The following is a 19,422-nucleotide window of genomic DNA, read 5'->3' on the forward strand; positions in this document are numbered from 1 at the left end:
CTGAGCACGTGCCTGCCAGACCTTTACTCCTACAATGCTTGCAAGGAACCATCACTCACGGCCATAGCTACCCCTCTCCCTCAGCTCACTGGAAGGAGGCCCGGTTCTCTAATTAGAGAGTGTCTAAAAGCCACTCTCTACACCCTGGAAAGGGGACACAGATTATGGAGGGACTCAGTTTAAAGAGACATAAAAAGAGACATCACAATGGCCATTTCAAGCCAAAGCCAGAAGCCTGCAGCATCTTAAGGAAAGCTTCCCGAGGGGAATATCCTTGGGATCTTCAGCTCCATCCTACTTTTCTCTTCAAGGAGGATGCTCTTTTGGGGCAGGACCAGTTTAATTTTTTTTATTAAGATTTATTTATTTTATGTATATGAGTACACTGTCACTGTTAGCACCAGGATACTGCAAGCCCTGCCTAACCATGTGACCCTTGACCTGCGTTGCCAGGACAACGACCCTCAATCCCACAACTCACCTGGCTCAGTTCCCACCCTCACTGGTGTGACGTCATTCTCTGTATAAATTAGGGGATCACCCCCTCCTCACTCTCTTCTCTTCTTCTCTTCCCCCCTTCCCCGCTCTTCTTCTCTTCTCTTTCTCCTCCTCTTTCTCTCTCTCTTCTTTTCTGCTCTTCTACTCGCTTCGCCACCCCACCCCATCCCTGCTTAATAAACCTTTCTCACGTGGAATCACCTTGGTGGATCTGCTGTTTGGTTTATCTGCCCAAAACATAAAAGTCACTCCCTCAGACCCGCCAGAAGAGGGCATTGCATCCCATTACAGACAGTTGTAAGCCACCATGTGGTGGCTGGAATTTGAACTCAGAACCCCTGGAAGAGCAGTCAGTGCTCTTAACTGCTGAGCCTTCTCTCCAACCCAAGTTTAATAGTTTTCCATTTTATCCTTCTCCCTCCATTGCAGGTCATTGTGGAGAGCTCTGATTTCATTCTACTGGACTCCCTTCTCAAATTAATCTTTAATCAATGACAAAAATTTGACCCAGACCTTAGGAAATGGCATATCATAATTTATTGGAATAGTTCCTAGCTCCAGTACAAACTGGAATATGGAGAGAGATAACCCCTAAATGGCAGGTTCTGTACATGCTAATTATGTGTGTGAACTGTAAGCTCCTTTGGGGGTAGGAATAATAGGCTGAGATAAAAAGAAACAGGATGGGCTGGAGAGATGGCTCAGTGGTTAAGTGCACAGACTGCTCTTCTGGAGGTCCTGAGTTCAAATCCCAGCAAGGACATGGTGGCTCAAGCATCTGTAATGGGATTGGACACCCTCTTTTGGTGTGTCTGAAAACAGATACAATGTACTTACACATAATAGATAAATAAAATTTTAAAAACAAAAACAGGAGTTTAAGTCAAAATAGTCTACGTGTGTGGCTGAGGACAGATAACTTTCTTCCCTGAAATGACTCAGCAGAAGGCACTTGTCACTCAAGCATGCTGACCAAAGCTTGGGTCCCCAGAAACCAGCATCAAAGCCATGTGGGCATGCTTTAAGTCTCTTCTCCCAGGATGTGGGAAGCAGAGACAGGAAATCTCTGGCACAAGCTGCCTAGCCAGACTTGCTGGCCAGAGAACTCTGGCTTCCATGAGAGATCCTCCTTCAGTATTATCAGCTGTGTGATCAAGGAAGACAACCAACGAGTTACAACCTACAAGTCCACACACACACATGTGAGCATGCATACATGCCTGGATACCACATTCACCTATAAATACACCCCCTAAAAGGGCAAAGTGAGGTTTGTAGTGGTATAAATGCTTCATCCATTCCACAGAAACTTGCTTTTCACTTTTAATTAATTAATTAATTAATTAATTAATTAATTAATTAATCTAGTTTATTTATACATACACGTGTGTATACCAGGGTGCCCGAATGGAGGAATCAGGGGACAACTTGAGGGAGTCAGTTATCTTTTACTCTGTGGCTCCGAGGGATGGAACTGAGATTGACAGTCTTGGTGGCAGACACATTTACCAGCTGAGCCATCTCTCTGGCTCTTTTTTTTTTTTCTAAAGGCTGGCCTCGAACTCGGAAATCCACCTGCTTCTGCCTCCCAAGTGCTGGGATTAAAGGCGTGCGCCACCACCGCCCTGCCAATCTTTCTGCCTTTCAAGTGCTGAAATTACAGGGGTGGAGAGAAGAGGGCTGAAGACGGAAGCAGAGAAGGAAGAGGAAATTTACAGTAACCGAATTTAGAAGAGAACTAGGAGAAATTTTGGAGGATACCCTCAGAGTTGGCTTCTAATCCAGAGGGTAGGGATGATCTCATGAGGGATGCAAACCCGGGTCATGTAAAGTGCAGTTTCTGTCCTTTTGGCTCCAGATGCCTCCGGACTGCCACGTCTAGCAATTCAACTCCTCCCGGCGGAGGTGGCGCCCCGCAGATGCAGTTCGCCAGCCTGGACGGCAGAGGGCGCGCCGGTACACGCTCGGGCCTCTCTGGCCCGGCCCATCTCAGTGGCCGCGGAAGGTGACGTGGACCCGGAAGTGGTCGTCGTCGCGGCGGCACCGGTGGGAGCGGGGCCCTGGGCTAGGAGTGCGGCGGGCGAGCGGACGGGCGGCGGAGGCCTCGTAGCGGCGGCGGAGGCGGCGGCGGCTTAAGGCGCAGGCGTGGTCCGTTGGGTGCGAGTCCTCGGAGCCCACGAGCGGCCTCTCAGCCCTCTCTCCTGCCCGTCGGAAACCGGGAGCCAGGGACCCGCTTAGCCGGCGTCATCATGACCAAGGCCGGTAGCAAGGGCGGGAACCTCCGCGACAAGCTGGACGGCAATGAGCTGGACCTGAGCCTCAGCGACCTGAATGAGGTCCCCGTCAAGGAGCTGGTCAGTACGACACCCCACGAGCCCCGGGAGCCCACCTACTCCTGACGCCGGCCCCTCTCCTAAGCCTCAGTTTCCCGTTCTTTAAAAAACTAGGTCTCCAGGGAGGCTGCGGTCGGTCCCAGTATTCTTATTGCGGTGCACACGTGTCACTTTGGCACAGTTCCAGGAGATAGGGTAGCTCTACCTACCCGATCCTGGGCTTTTTCGGGGTCAGTAATGAATTTACCCTGGGTTTGGGAGCTCTCAACAACGTCCGGCTTCGTGCTGGGCCTTAGGAGTGGAAAGCCGCGAGAAGGGTGGGTTGCTGGGTGCTTTTTGAGGATGAATGAATGACCCGGTCCCGGGAAGTAGGCCTCCAGATAGACCTGGGTGTGGCGCCGAACCCAGCTTTTTCTGAGAAGCCTGCAATCCCAGCTGGCTTTCGCAGCCTGGGGGTGGCTCTCCTTGAAGAAAGTGAAATCTCTCTGCAGGACTGGCAAAGGTTCTCATCCCAGCTGCTCTGAAACTGTCCGGAATGGCGCCCCACCCTCCATCCCCCTCCACTCCCAATCCCATTTGGAAACCCGAGGCCCTAGGGACAGCGCAGAACTTCATTTGTTGCCAACATGGAGCGACATCCTCGATCTGTGCTTACCCAGCTCTGCGCTCCCTGGCCCTAACGTCTCATGTTAGCTTCACTTTGGATGACCTACACTTTTCTTATTGCCGTTAAAGGATTATACTTGGCCTTGGCAGTTGGCCGAATCTCCCCCCACCCCCCACCCCCTTTGTGGCTGTGTAGTATGGTGGTTTGAATGGCATGCCCACTTCACTTCCCAGCTCCATTGCTCAATAGGTCAATGTCCTTGGCAAGCTCTAACCAACCTTTGTGTCTAGATTTCCTCATTTATAAGATGGTGTTAATGGTTCCGATCTCATACACTTAGGAGGGTTAAAGTCATAAGACAAATAATTTGAAGGTAGCTGGTGTTCTCCCCGCTGTGGTACCCAGAGCTTCTTTAGGCAGGCGGACGTGCCTCTGAGATTTGGACCTAGGACTGCATGTCCACCGCCCTTCTCCAGAAGCCAAATTTACTTGGGCCTGGCCCGAGGAAAACGATTTGGAACCCCGTCTTCCAGGCATGTGGTCATTATAGTGCTATCCTTAGTGCAAAGAAAGGGTCGGTTCTGCAGAGCCTCTCTCCTGGACACCACTGAGAAATAGAGACAGGCTATGAGGGCCCTGCTCTCTTGTTCTGTAGCCAGAGCCCTCGCCAGAGAAAGTACTCAGTAGCAACACATGCTGGTGGTCAGAGACCTGAACAAATGAGTAAAGAAAACCCAGCGCTTTACTAGATCCAGTTCCTGCCCTGAAACCAAATAACGGGGCACTACAGAAAACTTGAAGTGCCCAAGGGGCTTGTGAAGGTTTAGTTTTCCTTGGACACTATAGTCAAACCCCCCCCCCCCCTTCCCCAGTCTTCCCTACATCTTAGTTGACAGGCTTTTTTCTTCTTAAACCCAAGAACATTATACTTTCGTGCCTTTCTTCCTCCTCAAGGCATTACTGTGAAGCAGAAGTTAGACTTGGTATCCTCTTGTCTTCTGAATACTGGGGTCACAGGCATGTGCCGCCCTGCACCCCTCCCCCCCCCCCGTATTGTTTTTAAAGGCCTTTGGTAATTGTGATAATTGTGGGAACATTCTCTGGAAAATTCTTCATTAGCAGATGTCACTGAATCATTCCAGGTGTTGGTTTGACATGTTTTTCTCATCTCTCTCTCTCTAGGCTGCACTTCCCAAGGCCACCGTATTGGATCTGTCCTGCAATAAACTGAGTACTCTTCCGGTAAGACTTGCACATTGCGCTGGGTCCTGGAGCCCTGAACGGCCTTCCTGTGGCCAGGGCGAGACAGGGTGTAAGGTGTAATTTCAGGCTAGGTCTACAGGGTCCAGCTGAATCTGAGGATATCGGTGGGGACAGGTGGATGAGGGTGGCTTGCCTCAGAGGCACACTCTTTAGAACAGCAGGAGAGTCAGGCCATAGAAAACTAAGGCCAGCAGCATGCTGGCTGAATCACTTGCTGGGCGCCTTTCTTTTCTTTTAGTCTTTTGAGAAAAGTAGTTTACTTCTCTTGCATAAGGGAAATAGGGACCGTTGTGTCAGTTTGCTCTACAGTCTATGGGACAGTGATTCCCCCCCCCCCCTCCCTTGCTTGTTTTGTGACCAGGTCTTAGGTAGCCCAGGCTGGCCTTGATTTTCCTGCTTCAGCCTCTCAAGTGTTGGGACTGTAGGTGTGTCCTGCCATGCCTGGCATGTGTTTGGTTGGTTGGTTTGTTTGTTTTGCTTTGAGATCATATAAACTGTGGCCCAGGCAATCCTCTTGTGTTAGCTTCCCAAGAGCTGGGATTTCAGGCCCGAGTCACCACGTTGGTTCCCACGTACCTTTCAGTAAGGAACGAGAAAGACTGTGGTTTGATGGGACTATCCTGCCTTTATCCCCTTAAACAAGGACTTGAAGATTGAGATTTTTCCTTGTTTTGGAGTATACCTAATGCATATCAAGTCCTTTTGTTGTTTTGGAATCTCTTCTTTCTTCAGTATAGAAAATAACGTGTCATTATAACATATAATTGTATCCTGGTCATATGCTGCTACCCCTCCTCCACCCCCATCTGTCTTCTAGCAGAACTTCTCTCAGCTCGTTTTCTCTGGGGACAGGGTTTCATTGTGTGCCCGAGGCTGGCCTCGGCCTCCTGGGTGTACGGTTAGGTTGTGGGAGTTGTTAAGCACCTGTGAGGGCATTGGATTCCTTCAGCCCCTGGTCCTCTCCTGAGCAAAGGCCACCTCACTATCAGGCTTTTTCGTGCTATCAGTGTGCCTCTTGCTCTGTACTATGGCCAGCCTTACCTTGCTGGATTCCAGGGTAGTCTCCTGTTGGCTCAGTCTCAGGGGTGAAGTTCAGAAGTTAGCAGCTTCTTCATTGGCTCATTAGTCCAACCCTCTCAGGGTTCTCCTGGGCTTCTCTTATTGTCAACAGCATCGTCTTCCCACAGCTCATTAAAAGTGGTTTCTGTTCTGGGAGGTATTCTATATCTAATTAAGGAAGGGTAGTGGCTCCTTGCAGCCCCACACCTGCGGTCCACCGGGCAGCAGTCATGCAGTGCCTTAAGTGCACTTCTCAGTCTGAAGCTGGTCTCACAACTTTCCTCCTTCACTATGCAGCACTGACCCACTGGTGTTTATGAGTCCCCACAGGGCACGAACAGTGCCTCATTAGCTGAGTGGTATTGTCACTGTCAGATGGGTGCTTAGCAAAGGTTAGTGTCAGGGATGTTTTGTTCTGTGCCAAGAATGAGCCTGTTTGAGCAGATAGGTCCTAGGCATTTAGTTACTTATCCTAAGACTCGTTGAGCACCTGTGCAAAGTACTGTACTAGGTGTTACAGAAACCAAAGACTAAGATTTGGTACTCATGTACTGGCCCTTTTTATAAAAAAGGATATCTGTATTTTTCTTTTCTTTTGCAGGGATATTGGGGGTAAAACTTGAACCTAGCGCTTCATGCACTCTGGGCTCTGTGCATGCTGGGCAGCCACTCTACTGAGCCACACCTGCCCCGTCATTGTTTGAGATGAAGTTTGATTATTCCCCCAGGCTCGAGTCTAACTGCACCAGCCTCCCAAGTAGCTAGGAGCACAAGTGTAAACTGCTACGTCCAGTGAGAAATCTTGCAAAAGATGAAGGCAGGCACTGTGGGAGAACAGGAAGGGCCCTGCATCACTGCAGTAGCAGTGTGGGACATGAGCTCCAGTTCTGACAAGAGGAAGGCAAGACACAACTGCTGTGTAGACAGAGTTTGTTTGCTTGTTTTAATGTAACAGCCCTGACTCCTACAGAGTGAACTCCCTCTGTAGACCAGACTGACCTAGAACTCATAGAGATCTGTCTGCCTCTGCCTCCTGAGTGGGTTGTATGCATTTCTCATGATGATTTTCTGCTGAGCCGTTTTACAAGCTTGTCTTGGTAAATGCCACCAGGAGTAGCAAGTGTTCTCTTGATTGTCATTTGAAGAGACGTAGCTGGCAGGAGGTGCGGTTGGCATTTACAGGGACTCTTTACTTGGGGGTTTCTACACCGTTATACCAAAAGTGTGTGAGCCCTGGGCCTAAGTCTCCTTTCTCTGGCTCCCAGTCGGATTTCTGTGGCCTCACGCACCTGGTAAAGCTGGACCTCAGCAAGAACAAGCTTCAGCAGCTGCCTGCAGACTTTGGCCGCCTGGTTAATCTTCAGCATTTGGATCTCCTCAACAACAGGCTGGTCACCCTGCCTGTCAGCTTTGCCCAGCTCAAGGTAGAATTCGCCCGGGATGCATAGCCAAGTGTGGTCAAGCGCCTAGGAACTGTGGGAGCACAGCCTTGAGCAGGGGAGGGGAACCCCAGAAACACCACCTTGTTGGGGGGGTCTTGCCTTAGCTCTTCTTAAGTGAAACACAGTTTTCTTGTAGCATGGTCTGTTCTGTCTTGAGGGACTGTGTAAACTCAGGCTTAGCCAGCCTCCTCCTTCCATCCCTGCAGAATCTGAAGTGGTTGGATCTGAAGGACAACCCCCTGGACCCTGTCCTGGCCAAGGTGGCAGGTGATTGCTTGGATGAGAAGCAATGTAAGCAGTGTGCAAACAAGGTAAGTGTGCAACTCCCAGGGCTCTCGTTTACATTCTCCCCTGGGATTTGCCTCTCCCTCTTCTTGTTTATTCTCCCAGGGTACCCACAGCTCCAGATCCCGGTGAGATGAGCCTGATGGAGAGGTCTGTGTTGCTGTGGTTACTCAGTATTTATTATTATTTAAAAAAAATTTGTCTATGTGTGTCTGCATGAGTTTATGTGTACCATACATGTTGATACTCACATAGGCTGTAAGAGGGCATTGGATTCCCTGGACCTAGAGTTACAAGCAGCTGTGAGCTGCCTCATGTGGGTGCTGGGAACTGAACCCAGCTCCTCTGGAAGAGCAGCAAGTGCTCTTAACTGCTGAGCCATCTCTCCAGCCTCTTAAGTAACTAGATTTTAAATTTATACATGTGTGTGTGACAGCTAGAGGACAACATTGGTTGCATCCTGAGAGGTGCTGTTCACATTTTGAGAGGGTCTATCCTCGGCCAGTTGGGCTAGATTGGCTGGCCAGTGAGACCCGGAGATCTTGTTCCCACATCAGTAGCATTGGGATTACAGTGTTTGCCACCATGCCCAGTGACTTTACATAAGTGCTGGGGATCGAACTCAGGCCCACATGTTTACAGGCAAGCTTTTTTACCAATTAAACCTCCCCTCAACCCTACAGGTTGTTTTACTAGGACAAGAGGGTTAAAAGCTGTGACCTTTTGATGCAGCAATTTGGTCAGTAAATATGTTAAGATTGAAGGCCAGCAAGGTGGGACAGTGAATAAAGACACTTAACCCATTGCGCCTGATGACCTGCATCCCAACCCAGGGGAAGAACTGACTCCCCAGAGTTGTCTACTCTCCTCCACATGCACACCAACGTGGCCCATTCCATCTCCTCTCCTCCCCTCACAAAAATAAATAACCCTTTTTAAAACGGGCTAAGTGGCTAGAGAAGGACTGAGCTGCTGAGCAGTTAGGATAAATGCTGTCTTCTTAGAACACCTAAGTTTGATTTTTCAGCACCCACATTGGCTGCTCAAGGGAGGATTGCTATGTGTGGTCTCCTTAGGCATGTACACTCACACGCATGTACACTCACACACATGTACACATAGTTACATCTCTTTCAAAGGGGCTAAGGGTTAGATGTTTATAGTGTTGATAGACATATCCTGACAAGTGAGAGGAGCCAAAGGCACTTATGGAGGACAGACAGACCTCTCTGGTGCCCAGCTGCCTTGATGATGCCTTCCCTTGCGTATTAAGAGCAGCACTGTGCCCTCAGTAGCTCCCACCCCAGCACTGGGACAGCTTGCTGCTTCAGCTAAGCACCAAGTGGCTTACTAGACTGTCTCAGGGCTGTGGGAATAAGGCAGACTTCGCTTTACTCCAGTTAGTGTAAGCTAAATGTGTGTGAGAGGTCTCCTCTGTGAGGCCATGGCCTTCCCCTCCCTCCTTATCTTCTCAGCTTAGGTAATCTCACTGTCACTAGTGCTTTATGTTAGAAGACACCAAGCTAAAGGTAACATGACCAACCAGGCAAGGCAACATAGGAAGCCAAGGATTACAGGGCTCACGAGATCCTGTGTGAAAACTTGGCATTGATGAGCGATTCTGAAGGTTGATAGGTGGCCTCTACTTCCTCGGCCCTACATCCATGCTTCACGTGACCCTGGGAAGTGGGTGTTTTCCTTTCTCCAACCTGTGAAGTCTCAATGTGTGTGCATCATGATCTCTCCATTCAGCAGATGATGAGGGACTGTCTGGAACTGATCTGTCCAGAGGGGACCCTGGTGTAGTACTTGTCTAATGTGCATGAAGCTCTGGGTTTGAGATCTCTAGGACAGCATAAAACCAAGGCCACAAATCCAGCACTAACAATGAGGCAAAGGATCAGAAATTCAAAGCCACTCTTGGCTATTTAGAACCACAATGTGTTCAAAGCCAGCCTGGTCTCCACTGATACCCATTGATATTTCATAGCTTATGGCTACAGAGAGTTTGTATTTAGTGCAGAGGTCCCTTCTGATCACGCATCTCTTCCAGACATGTTCCAGGTAGCACCTCACAGCCAGTCCGCTGAGCCCAGTTGTGTTTGGTATCCAGTGTGGAGTGAAGCAGGAGCTCTGCAAGGTTTTGGGCTCTCTTTACCATTATGTCCTCCCATCCTCCAGTGCCCACAGTTTCTGGTCGGGTAGCCATACTTATCAGTTGAATTCCTTTGAGAGGTACTGGCAGCTTCAAGTCCAGGATTAGTAGTTTGTGGCTTCAAACCAAGCTGCGGGCAAGCACGGGTTTTGTTGGCTGGCTGCTGAGGGTGTGCTTGAAGTTTCCGGGACATGAGTTATGCTTGAGTGCTGTCCTGAGGGTCAGTCCCTGTGCTGTCTGACTTTAGAACAGTTCAAGAGTTCCCCTTCATCATGCAGTGAAGATGGTGGACTCAGCGGCAGTGTCTGCCACGCTGCCGGCTATGCTGAGTGGCCAGAGAAGCATGTGTTGTCTCTGGCTTCCACATCCAAAAATTGGCTTGGGGCTTGCAGAGATCCCATCGTGTCATAGAGTTTGGATTGCCAGGGGCTCCGAGTTAGATCCTTGGAACACCAGCTTCTAAGCATGTGTTTAACATGTAGAAGCTCTGTGAAAACAAACAGAAAAGATAAAAGGATTCTGGTTCCTCTGTGCCCACAGTGAGAGTATTTGTGACTTTTGGTTAGAGATCATTCATGAGTTTAGCCTGCGCATTTGGGGCACTGGGTGCTGACTACAGTGGGTGGTGTTGGGCCTTTCTCTTTGACCTGTCCTCTGCTCAGAGGGCCTCTCCTCAGGTCTCAGCCATGCTGCTTTCTGCTGTGTCCTGGGCACAACAGTCTGTCTTGATTCCCCTCCTTTTGAAGTAGAAACCTGGTCAGTGCCTCCAAGCAGTCTCAGCTAGCCACTTCCCTATGAACAGACAGTTCCTGCTTTTGAAGGAACTTATGACAGAAAGGTAGCCATTGAACTACAATGACTTGCTGCCTGTGCTGTCTCATGCCTGTCAGGACTGTCACAATTGTAAGGCCAGCCTTGGATACTGACCCTGATTTATAAGAAACCCAAACCAACAACAGAGCAGAGGGAATTTACAGCGTGGGAACAGGAGTGGAAGAAGGGCCTATGGCTGCCAAGGAGGTCAGGAGAATGTGTTGGAAGTGTGCTCCTGTCTTCCTGGGGATGAGGGAGCTACTGGGTAGATTCTGTGACATCATCCCTGTAAGGCTGATGTGAGTGACAGACATTTTCAGGTTCTAGCTGGTGGTGTTTTACAGGAAGCCTTTTTCTGACAGTCTTAATGAACTGGACCCATGTGACTCTTCAAGGAAGATTGCCGTTTCAGATAGATAGGATTATCTCCATCGGCTCTGTCCCACCTTCGGGGCCCGTGGTAGTCTAGAGTTCCGAAATGAGACCCAAACAGACATGAGCTGCGAAGCCTGCTACCTGAGTAGCTCAGAGCCTCTTTCCTCCTACAGGTGTTACAGCACATGAAGGCCGTGCAGGCAGATCAGGAACGAGAGCGGCAGCGCCGGCTGGAAGTGGAGCGAGGTAGGTGGCCCTCTTCCTAGTTGTCTTCTCTGTCCTTAATCAGCCTGCAGGAGCAGGATCTATAGCAGAGTGCTGGAGAAGCAGGGTGGTGGGACACAGGCAGTAGAGTGGCGCCTCACCCCTCCCCGCCCCATCTGACGGCTTTCATCATCCAGGCTTCTCCACAGGGCTCCACAGATAAGCAACTGATTTTTCATGTCTCTGCTCTGGGGTGTCCACCTTCTGATAGTAAAAAAGGCACCTTCGACATGACTGGAGGCAGTCGTGGGCAAAGACGTAGTCCTAGTACTTGGCTGAGCAGGAAGATCACTGAATTTGAGGGTAGCCTGGGCTATAAACAAGACCCTCATCTCAGAAAACAAAAATCAAAATAAACCAAGAACCAACCAATGGAAAACCCAAATAACCCCTCACAAACAAAACAAATCACTAAAGACCCATCCCCCTTTCGAGCCCTCAGTAGAAGACCTTCCCTATAGTAGGAAAGCACCATCCCTGGAGTTTTCAAGCCTGAGGTAGAACAGCTGTCCGTGATTTTCTTCTGCTGTTCTCAGTCTGTGAGGTAGTCTCCTGTGTGGTTCTCCATCCTTGTGTGGAGCCACAGCCCCTCTGGCTCGTCCTCACAGTTACACCATTGGTAGAGAGCTGCCTTCCTCCTCAGAATGTTTAAAATTCTTTCTTGGCTTTCCATTGACATTAGAAGGGCATCCCAAGGTTGTGAGGTGGCCAGCAGGCCTACTGTGACCAGGGCCAGTCCCAGGCAAGCATGACATTACATTAGCCATGCACATTCTTTGGCAGCATATAGACCTCGACGTAGGCAACGCTTTGCTGGGACACACTACAGTTCCAGGGCTGTGTAGAGAAACCCTGTCTCAAAAAACCAAACCAAACCAAACCCACAACCAAAGAACCCAACTCCAACAGTAATAACAAAAAGGCCATGAAGGTGAAAACAGACCTGGGAGACATTAAGAGTGATTGGGATGGATATGATCAAAGAATTAATAAAAATTATTACTTATGTATTAAGATGTAGCCCTGGCTGAAACTCACTATGTAGGCTAGGCTGGCCTCAAACTCACAGAGATCTGCCTGCTTCTATCTCTGGAATGCTGGGTATTAAAGTTCTGTACCATGCTTGTCCTAAAAATATTATTTTTTCAAGGAAAGCAAGCATAGACTGGCGAGATGGCTCAGTGGTTGTGCACTCTGGCTGCCCTTCTGGAGGAGCTGAGTTCCATTCCCAGCACCCTGTGGTGGCTCACAGCCACTCAGTTCCAGGGGTCTGACGCCTCTCTGGCTTCTACGGGCATTGCATGTACACAGCGCACGCACATGCCCGCGCACACACAAACACACACATATACACACACGCAGACAAAACACCTATGTTCATAAACTAAAATTAACCTTTAAAAATTTAAGCAAGCAAGCAAGCAAGCAATGCAGCCATTAGAATTGTCCCTGCCTTCTCCCTCTGCATCTTGGCACTCTGTAATCCTGAGTGACTGGCTGGCTTCTAAGCTGTGGTAGGAGAAAGGACACACCCAGTATTGACTCCAGGCAGCCCTGAGCTCAGCATGCCTGAGTTACAGCTCTCTTTGGTGGACTCATGGGTACAGTGGCAGGACAGCTGACTCCTGTTGTGTCCACCCCTTGCCAGCACCAGGTCCCTGGAGACCAGGTTGTCTGCTCAGAACGGGGCAGTGGGAGCTACTGTTTAGACTGTGCTGCTCTTCACTCCATGTGGATCCCCTAGGCTCTCAAGCCTTAAGTGGGCATTTAACCACCGTTTTGTGCTATTTGGACTTTGCCAACATGTTTTTCAGACTGATTTGAAAATGCACTTTTAGAACCCAATAATTTGGCAGTTGGATACCTCATGGATACACACATGAGCTGTAAAACCAGCTCTAGCAAATCTAGTGTTGAATACAATCTTCCTGACTTAAGTTGGTGGAACTCTTTAGGAAGACACTGCACTGACTGAAACCTGACATGAGCTCACCTCACCGTCCTCCTCCTGTTCCATGTTCTCCCATGTTCTCAGTACCTCTGCTGTATCTTCCTTTATGACTAAGTTCTGGAAGATTCTGCCTTCTGTGTACTTTTGCTCATTTTGCGGGGAACAGGAGATGTTCTCTAACTCCAACACGTATATAATGATCCCTACCTCAGCCTTCTAATTAGTAACCGTGTGGCAAGAGTACAGGTGTGGGGGGAGGTAAAAGGACAGCTTGTGGGAGGCTGTTCCCTCCTGTATGGAACCTATGGATAAAACTTAGGTCACCAGGCTTGAGGGCAAGCGCCTTTCCCCACATATCCATCTTGCCAGCCCACCCATACCTTCCTTAAGTTCCCCTGTATTACACCCATAGCCAGAAGTCTCTTAGGAAGCTTCAGCAAGCCCTGAGAGGAGCATTGTTCTTAAGGGAAACTTATTTGGCCTAAGCTGGCCAAATACTGTGTAGCTGAGGGTGGCTTCTGCCTCAGCTTCCTGAGTGCTGGGAGTAGATTTTTCATACAGATTTTCCTTATATAGCCCAAAGTAGCCTAAAACTCATAATTCTACACACACTATCAGCAACTCTTCCACCCCAAGTGCTAGGATTATAGACCCTGCTGCAGTACCTGAATCCTCCAGTTTCTATGTGACCATGGTGTAAGGGAGAAGGCAGATGAATCCATACCTTAACCACCCAGGCAGACAGTCTGCTGGGGGTGTGTGTGTGAGAGAGGAGTCAAATTGTACATATTATGTTGTAGAGGCAGAGAAGAAGCGGGAGGCCAAGCAGCAAGCAAAGGAAGCGAAGGAGCGTGAGCTGCGGAAACGGGAGAAGGCAGAGGAGAAGGAGCGTCGGAGGAAGGAGTATGACGCTCAGAAAGCGTCCAAGCGGGAGCAAGAGAAGAAGCCTAAGAAGGAGGCAAACCAGGCCCCGAGTAAGTCTGCTTTCCATTTTCAGGGTGCAGCGGGCAGGGGTGGAGTCTGTCTCTGTGTCTCTTCGTCCTTGCCTTGATCGAATGACTGATGTTACCGCTGCTTGTTTGTTGAGGGTGGGGGTTAGATCTGTTTGGCAGCAGGTGAAGAATAAGTGAGAAAACTCAGCTCTTGCCTAAAGTGGATGTGGCGGTACTGTGAGGTGGAGGCAGGAAGACCACTGCATTCAAGGCCAGCTTGGTCTACATGTTAGGTTGCAGGACAGCTGGAGAGACATAGTAAAACAAACAACCCAATTCTCATTGCCTTTTTCAACCTAAACATGTCAAGTTTTTTTCATTATAAATGTAATGTGGGAAGCTGGGCATGTTAACATATCTGTAACCTTGAAGTAGAGGCAGGAGGGATAAATTTGAGGTCAGGCTCTGGGCTGCAGTGACTCAAAAAGAAAAAGAAAAAAAGGGAAATTAAAGTATGTTCATCACAGGAGACACACACACACACACACACACACACGAGGGCTTAGAAAACAGCAGTCACCTATCACCTATGATTATCCTTGTCACTGGTAGTAGTTGCATTTATAATGTGTGTGCCCTTTTCTGAGTTTCTTTTTTGAGAACAGGCCTAGGCTAGCTTTGAGTTTGTGATCCTCTTGCCTGAGCCTCCAGAGTGCAGGAATTATAGCATGAGCTTCCACAACTGGTAGTCTTTTCTCTTTTTAGAGACTTGCATTACTTTGCCGAAGATTTTGTGTATACATTCCACCCCCACCCCACCCCTTTCAGAGACAGCTGCGCTATAGCCAGACTGTCTTCAGACTACTTGTGTTGCTTCAGGCTCACGAGTGTGAGGATTACAGACCTGTGCCACCATGCCTAGTTTATACATACTAAAATATATAGTGGTGACATTCGTGATATTATTAATTTGGACCCATCTCCCCAAGTGGGTGGCAATGTATCCCTTTGGACACCTCTGATGAACACTTCCTGTGATTCTGAAGACCCCAAATCATCTCCCTGTTACCAAAGAGAATGCAAGACCCTGAGGACTGAGGTGCAGGATGAGAGAATGAAGTCCCCACCCTCCTACTTTTTCCTTATGTATCCCTGGCTGTCCTGGAACTCACTCTGTAGACCAGGCTGGCCTTGTGTCCTTGAATTCAGAGATCTGCTTACCTTTGCTTCCCAAGTGCTGGGATTAAAGGTGTGTGCCTATGCTACCACCACTGCCCAGCTATCCCATTTCCTTCTCTCTCTTTCTCTCTCTCTCTCTCTCTCTCTCTCTCTCTCTCTCTCATAGGTAAGTACACTGTAGCTATCTTTAAACACACCAGAAAAGGGCATGGATGGTTGTGAGCCACCGTGTGGTTGCTAGGATTTGAACTCAGGACCTTCGGAAGAGCAGTCAGTCCTCTTACCCACTGAGCCATCTCTCCAGCCCTAGAATGCCATTTTCAAATGTAGTCCTTAGAGACCCTGGGGAAGACTATGTTTCTACCTGAGTGGGAGGGGACCTAGCTCTCATTTAGATGATCCTAAACTGTCTGCTCAGGACTTGAGAAGGAAGTGGATCTGTATGGACTGACTATATAGCTGCTCTCCACAAATTGACTTATTCTGTCCCTCCAGAATCGAAGTCTGGCTCTCGTCCTCGCAAGCCACCACCCCGAAAACACACTCGCTCATGGGCTGTGCTGAAGGTGTTGCTGCTGCTGCTGCTGCTGTGTGTAGCAGGAGGGCTGGTTGTATGCCGGGTGACAGGGCTGCACCAGCAGCCCCTCTGCACCAGCGTGAACACCATCTACGACAATGCGGTCCAGGGCCTGCGTCATCATGAGATCCTCCAGTGGGTCCTGCAGACCGACTCCCAGCAGTGAGCTCACCCTCAGCACCCGCCGCCTCCCAGCCTTGGAGCTTGGATTCCTATGGAATTGGGCTCTGCTGGACACAACCTCTTTTTAGCGTCAGACCTACCTGCCATCATCAAATGGCTGCTGTTGGTACTTGAGATCTCCCTTTGTAGGACTTCTCTGTTCCTTAGTCAGGGTTCCCTGGTGGAATGAGGAGAAATGGAGGGAGGGGGAAGAGTTACCTGCATGCCTAAAGGAGTAGGCTTAGGGGTGGGGAGAGAGAAGTCATAGGCTTTTCTAGTTATACAAAGCTGTGTAAGGCAAGGTTCCTTTACTAAATGGTCAGCTGTCACTACATTTATACTTTTGTATGTCACAAACTCTTTCTTTCATTCCTCCCTGGGTAACCAGGNCAGATCAGAGGGCAGTGTGTTACTGGGATTAGAGGACTAGCAATACTGGGCAGCCCAGCCTAAGCTGGGAAGGTGACATAATACATTTCCTTAAAGATTCAGTCAGTCAAGCATTTTAGCAATATCCAAAATGTCTGGCTATTTGGTCCAATGTCACACATTGAGGCAGGAAGTGCCGTCCCGTCCATGACTTACTTGCCGACAGTGTTCATGCTAGTCTAAGGCACAACCCAGCTCTCACTCCAGCTTTCCTCCTTTCCTTTATGTCATTCGGCCTCAAGAGGATGAACTCACACCAGAGTTGTCTCAGCTAAAGCGAATCTTTCATAACAGTCTTACCACCCACAAATAGATCTCATATCATCAGGGTCCTGGGAAACTAACTCCTGTGGAATTTTTGTTTCAGTTTTTAAATGGCTTCCACAAAATGGNAGCAGGCCAGGTTTTGTGCCTCNGTTTTAGAGCATTAACTCCCGGATGGCCTGGAAGCAGAGGCAGAACTCTGCAAAGCCGCACTGTGGCTGCTCCACTAGCACTCGGTGTGATGAAATACCTCAAAGGCAACCTAGAAACTTGACCACACGAAAGCAGGTTAGAGTTGATTCTGGACCTGTAACAGAAGGGAAGGAAGGCAGAGAACAGTGGGAGCCAAAGGGAAACAAAGTCACAGGGTGGCGCTGCAGAGTGACACATAGCTAAACATTAGCACAACCAGGGCAGGGCCGCCCACTTCCCAGNTGCTACAAGAAAGCATTCTCCCCTTTCCCAGTCTCNTCACAACAGCTGCATGAAGGGNTCAGAAACAACTGTCTCNGTGCTTATTTGCTAAAAACTCCCAGTTGCAGCTCCTCCCTAGAGGAGCAAGGACCTGTCGTAGTTCAGCAGTNTAGTCCTAGTGGCCCATCTGGATAGGTCTGCCACTCAAAACGGTCCTGACACTGGAAGAAAGGCCTTGTTTTTTTCCCCCCCAGATAGCTCTGCCANGTAGGCCCACCCACACCTCCTCGGCCTCACCTCCTCAACCTCACTACACGCTCCTTTAGTCTTCCTCCAAGCTCCACAGCCATTGGTACAAAGGCTTTATTGAAACAAAATACATACTACATACATATGGTGACATCATGAAAATAGGAGTCAGCCTCCTCATAGTTCCCTGGCTGGTTGAGGCAGCTCAGTGGCTGGGCGTAGTCAAGCCAACCCGCAGGCAAGAGTTCACTCTGACTTCGAGATTTGATGCTTATTTCTTGGATTTCTACAATTATTAAATCCGTGTCTGAGTGGTGTGCCTTTCTCCTTTGTGCTGTGAGGGTCAACTGGGATGGGGTGGGATGGCTGTCCATGGCATCTTGCTGGCCTGGAGAGGAACATGAGTGCGGGTGGAGGTAGATTCACGTGACTCACCCTTCAGATGGGAGACTTGCTCCCTAACTGTACATCTGCTGTCAGGAGCCAAGGTGGGATATCAGTCAACACTGTCTAAGATGAGATCTGGTTGCATTGTGGTCATTTGAAGGTAGATCCGCCTGGATAATTCTGGCCCTACACGGCGGGAGGTAGCTGTCACACCTTCCCCACGTCGCACTTGTATGTCAGCCAGCAAATTCTGGCGTTCTTGCTCAGAGAAACACTGCTGATAAGCCTGGAAATGATAAGGGACCTCTTAACACCATGCCGCCTATCGTGCCACCCATCCATGGCCATCCCCTGGTTAGGAGGGTAGAAAGGGCAAGTTCAGGCAGGAGAACTCGGCCTTCCTCAGGCCAGTCAGCCCACACTGCTGACCTACATTCCTCCATAAAACTTGCCTCAAGAAGCCGGGTGTGGTGGCGCACACCTTTAGTCCCAGCACTCGGGAGGCAGAGGCAGGAGGATTTCTGAGTTCGAGGCCAGCCTGGTCTACAAAGTAAGTTCCAGGACAGCCGGGGCTACACAGAGAAACCCTGTCTAGGAAAAAAAAAACAAAAAGACTTGCCTCAAGGATGTTTGGAGAGCATAGCATACCTGTACCAGGAGCTGCGGTGAGGGATAGGCGTCCACAATAGCACTGGCCATCTCTGAGCTGACTCGGTTCAGCTGCTGGATCTGCCGCCTCCAGATCTGTGCCAGCCCCCTGCCAGACCGGTCCACTTTCATCCCTCCAGCCCAGTCTTTCTCCAGGAAGAAGGAAAAGCTGGCTTGATCCCGGAGCTTCCTGCAAGGGCACCACTGGAGACCTGAGTTCCTCTCCCCTTCTTATTTGTCCCTTTAACTGAACTAAAACGTTCTCCAGTAACCTGGGGGGTAAACTTAGTGTTACATTGGGCCAGTTTGAGTCTCTTTTTGTTCTCATGCATAGTTTTGGTTGCAGGTTCCTTTAAAAATTACATTTTAGTGGAGCTGGAGAGATAATGGCTCAGCAGTTAAGAGCCCTGACTGCTCTTCTAGAGTACCAGATCTGATTCCAGCACTTACTACCACCTGACTCCATTTCCAGGGGATCCCATGTCCTCTTCTGCCCTCAGGCACTACACACACATTGTGCACAGACACAAGCAGGCAAAACACCTAAACACATGAAAAGAAAGTAAAATTGCATGTGGGGCCTGAGGGCATAATTGAGTGGGTAAAGTGCTTGGTGCATTTATAACACAAGCTTACAGTGAGATGGGATGAGGAGACAGAATCCCTGGACACAGGCCAATTATTCCTACACAGGCAGTGGCAAAGGAGTTCCTGCATCCTCAGGTGAGGATGGATGTGCATACATATACAAAAAGGTTAGAAAACAACCCCTTCATCTAGTCCCTTTTATTAGAGAAGGTATGGATGTCATTGTGTGTGTGTGTGTGTGTCTGTGTCACTGTTAAGATGGGGTTGTACTGCCGAGGAGTAGGCATGGGGACTAGGTATTAGGCAATTTGGAATCTATTTCAGGTTCTCACTTGCTGGGAGCTTAAAACAACTCAATCTCAAAATAAAACAGGTTTCCTCTGAGGTCCCTTAGGTTCACTGAAGATTTGACCTGAGTGAACCCTGGTAACAGCATCAACTTCCATCTGAGAATATACTTCCATCTGAGTTAAAGAGAATATATATTCTTTTCTTTTGGTTTTTTGAGACAGGGTTTCTCTGTGTAGCCCTGGCTGTCCTGGAACTCA

At 49.2% G+C, this 19,422-nt stretch overlaps 2 protein-coding genes across 2 annotated transcripts in view; one reads left to right on the forward strand and one right to left on the reverse strand.

Moving 5' to 3' along the window:
* Positions 1-2,530: 2,530 nt before the first annotated feature.
* Lrrc59 (leucine rich repeat containing 59) lies at positions 2,531-17,567 on the forward strand. The gene is made up of 7 exons (XM_021212852.2): positions 2,531-2,852; positions 4,621-4,680; positions 7,026-7,184; positions 7,409-7,513; positions 11,004-11,076; positions 13,846-14,019; positions 15,652-17,567. Exons 1-7 carry the CDS (start codon positions 2,748-2,750, stop codon positions 15,897-15,899), a joined length of 924 nt encoding a protein of 307 aa, XP_021068511.1. The 5' UTR covers positions 2,531-2,747; the 3' UTR covers positions 15,900-17,567.
* Positions 17,348-19,422, reverse strand: part of Eme1 (essential meiotic structure-specific endonuclease 1) — a 9,384-nt gene continuing 7,309 nt past the window's right edge. Inside the window, exons 8-9 of the mRNA XM_021212851.1 lie at positions 18,287-18,476; positions 17,348-17,924 (exon numbers count right to left, since the gene is read on the reverse strand). Coding sequence (XP_021068510.1) covers positions 17,748-17,924; positions 18,287-18,476 — 367 coding nt within the window. The 3' untranslated portion in view covers positions 17,348-17,747. The remainder of the gene's footprint in view (positions 17,925-18,286; positions 18,477-19,422) is intronic.

The sequence above is a fragment of the Mus pahari genome, chromosome 14 (genome assembly GCF_900095145.1).
Source record: "Mus pahari chromosome 14, PAHARI_EIJ_v1.1, whole genome shotgun sequence".
NCBI classification, from domain to species: Eukaryota; Metazoa; Chordata; class Mammalia; order Rodentia; family Muridae; genus Mus; species Mus pahari.

Coding starts and splice junctions, on each gene's coding strand:
- Lrrc59 (XM_021212852.2), top strand. CDS start 2,748: ATGACCAAGGCCGGTAGCAAGGGCGGGAACCTCCGCGACAAGCTGGAC. Junction 2,853..4,620: donor AGGTCCCCGTCAAGGAGCTG/GTCAGTACGACA, acceptor CTCTCTCTCTAG/GCTGCACTTCCCAAGGCCAC. Junction 7,185..7,408: donor TCAGCTTTGCCCAGCTCAAG/GTAGAATTCGCC, acceptor CCATCCCTGCAG/AATCTGAAGTGGTTGGATCT.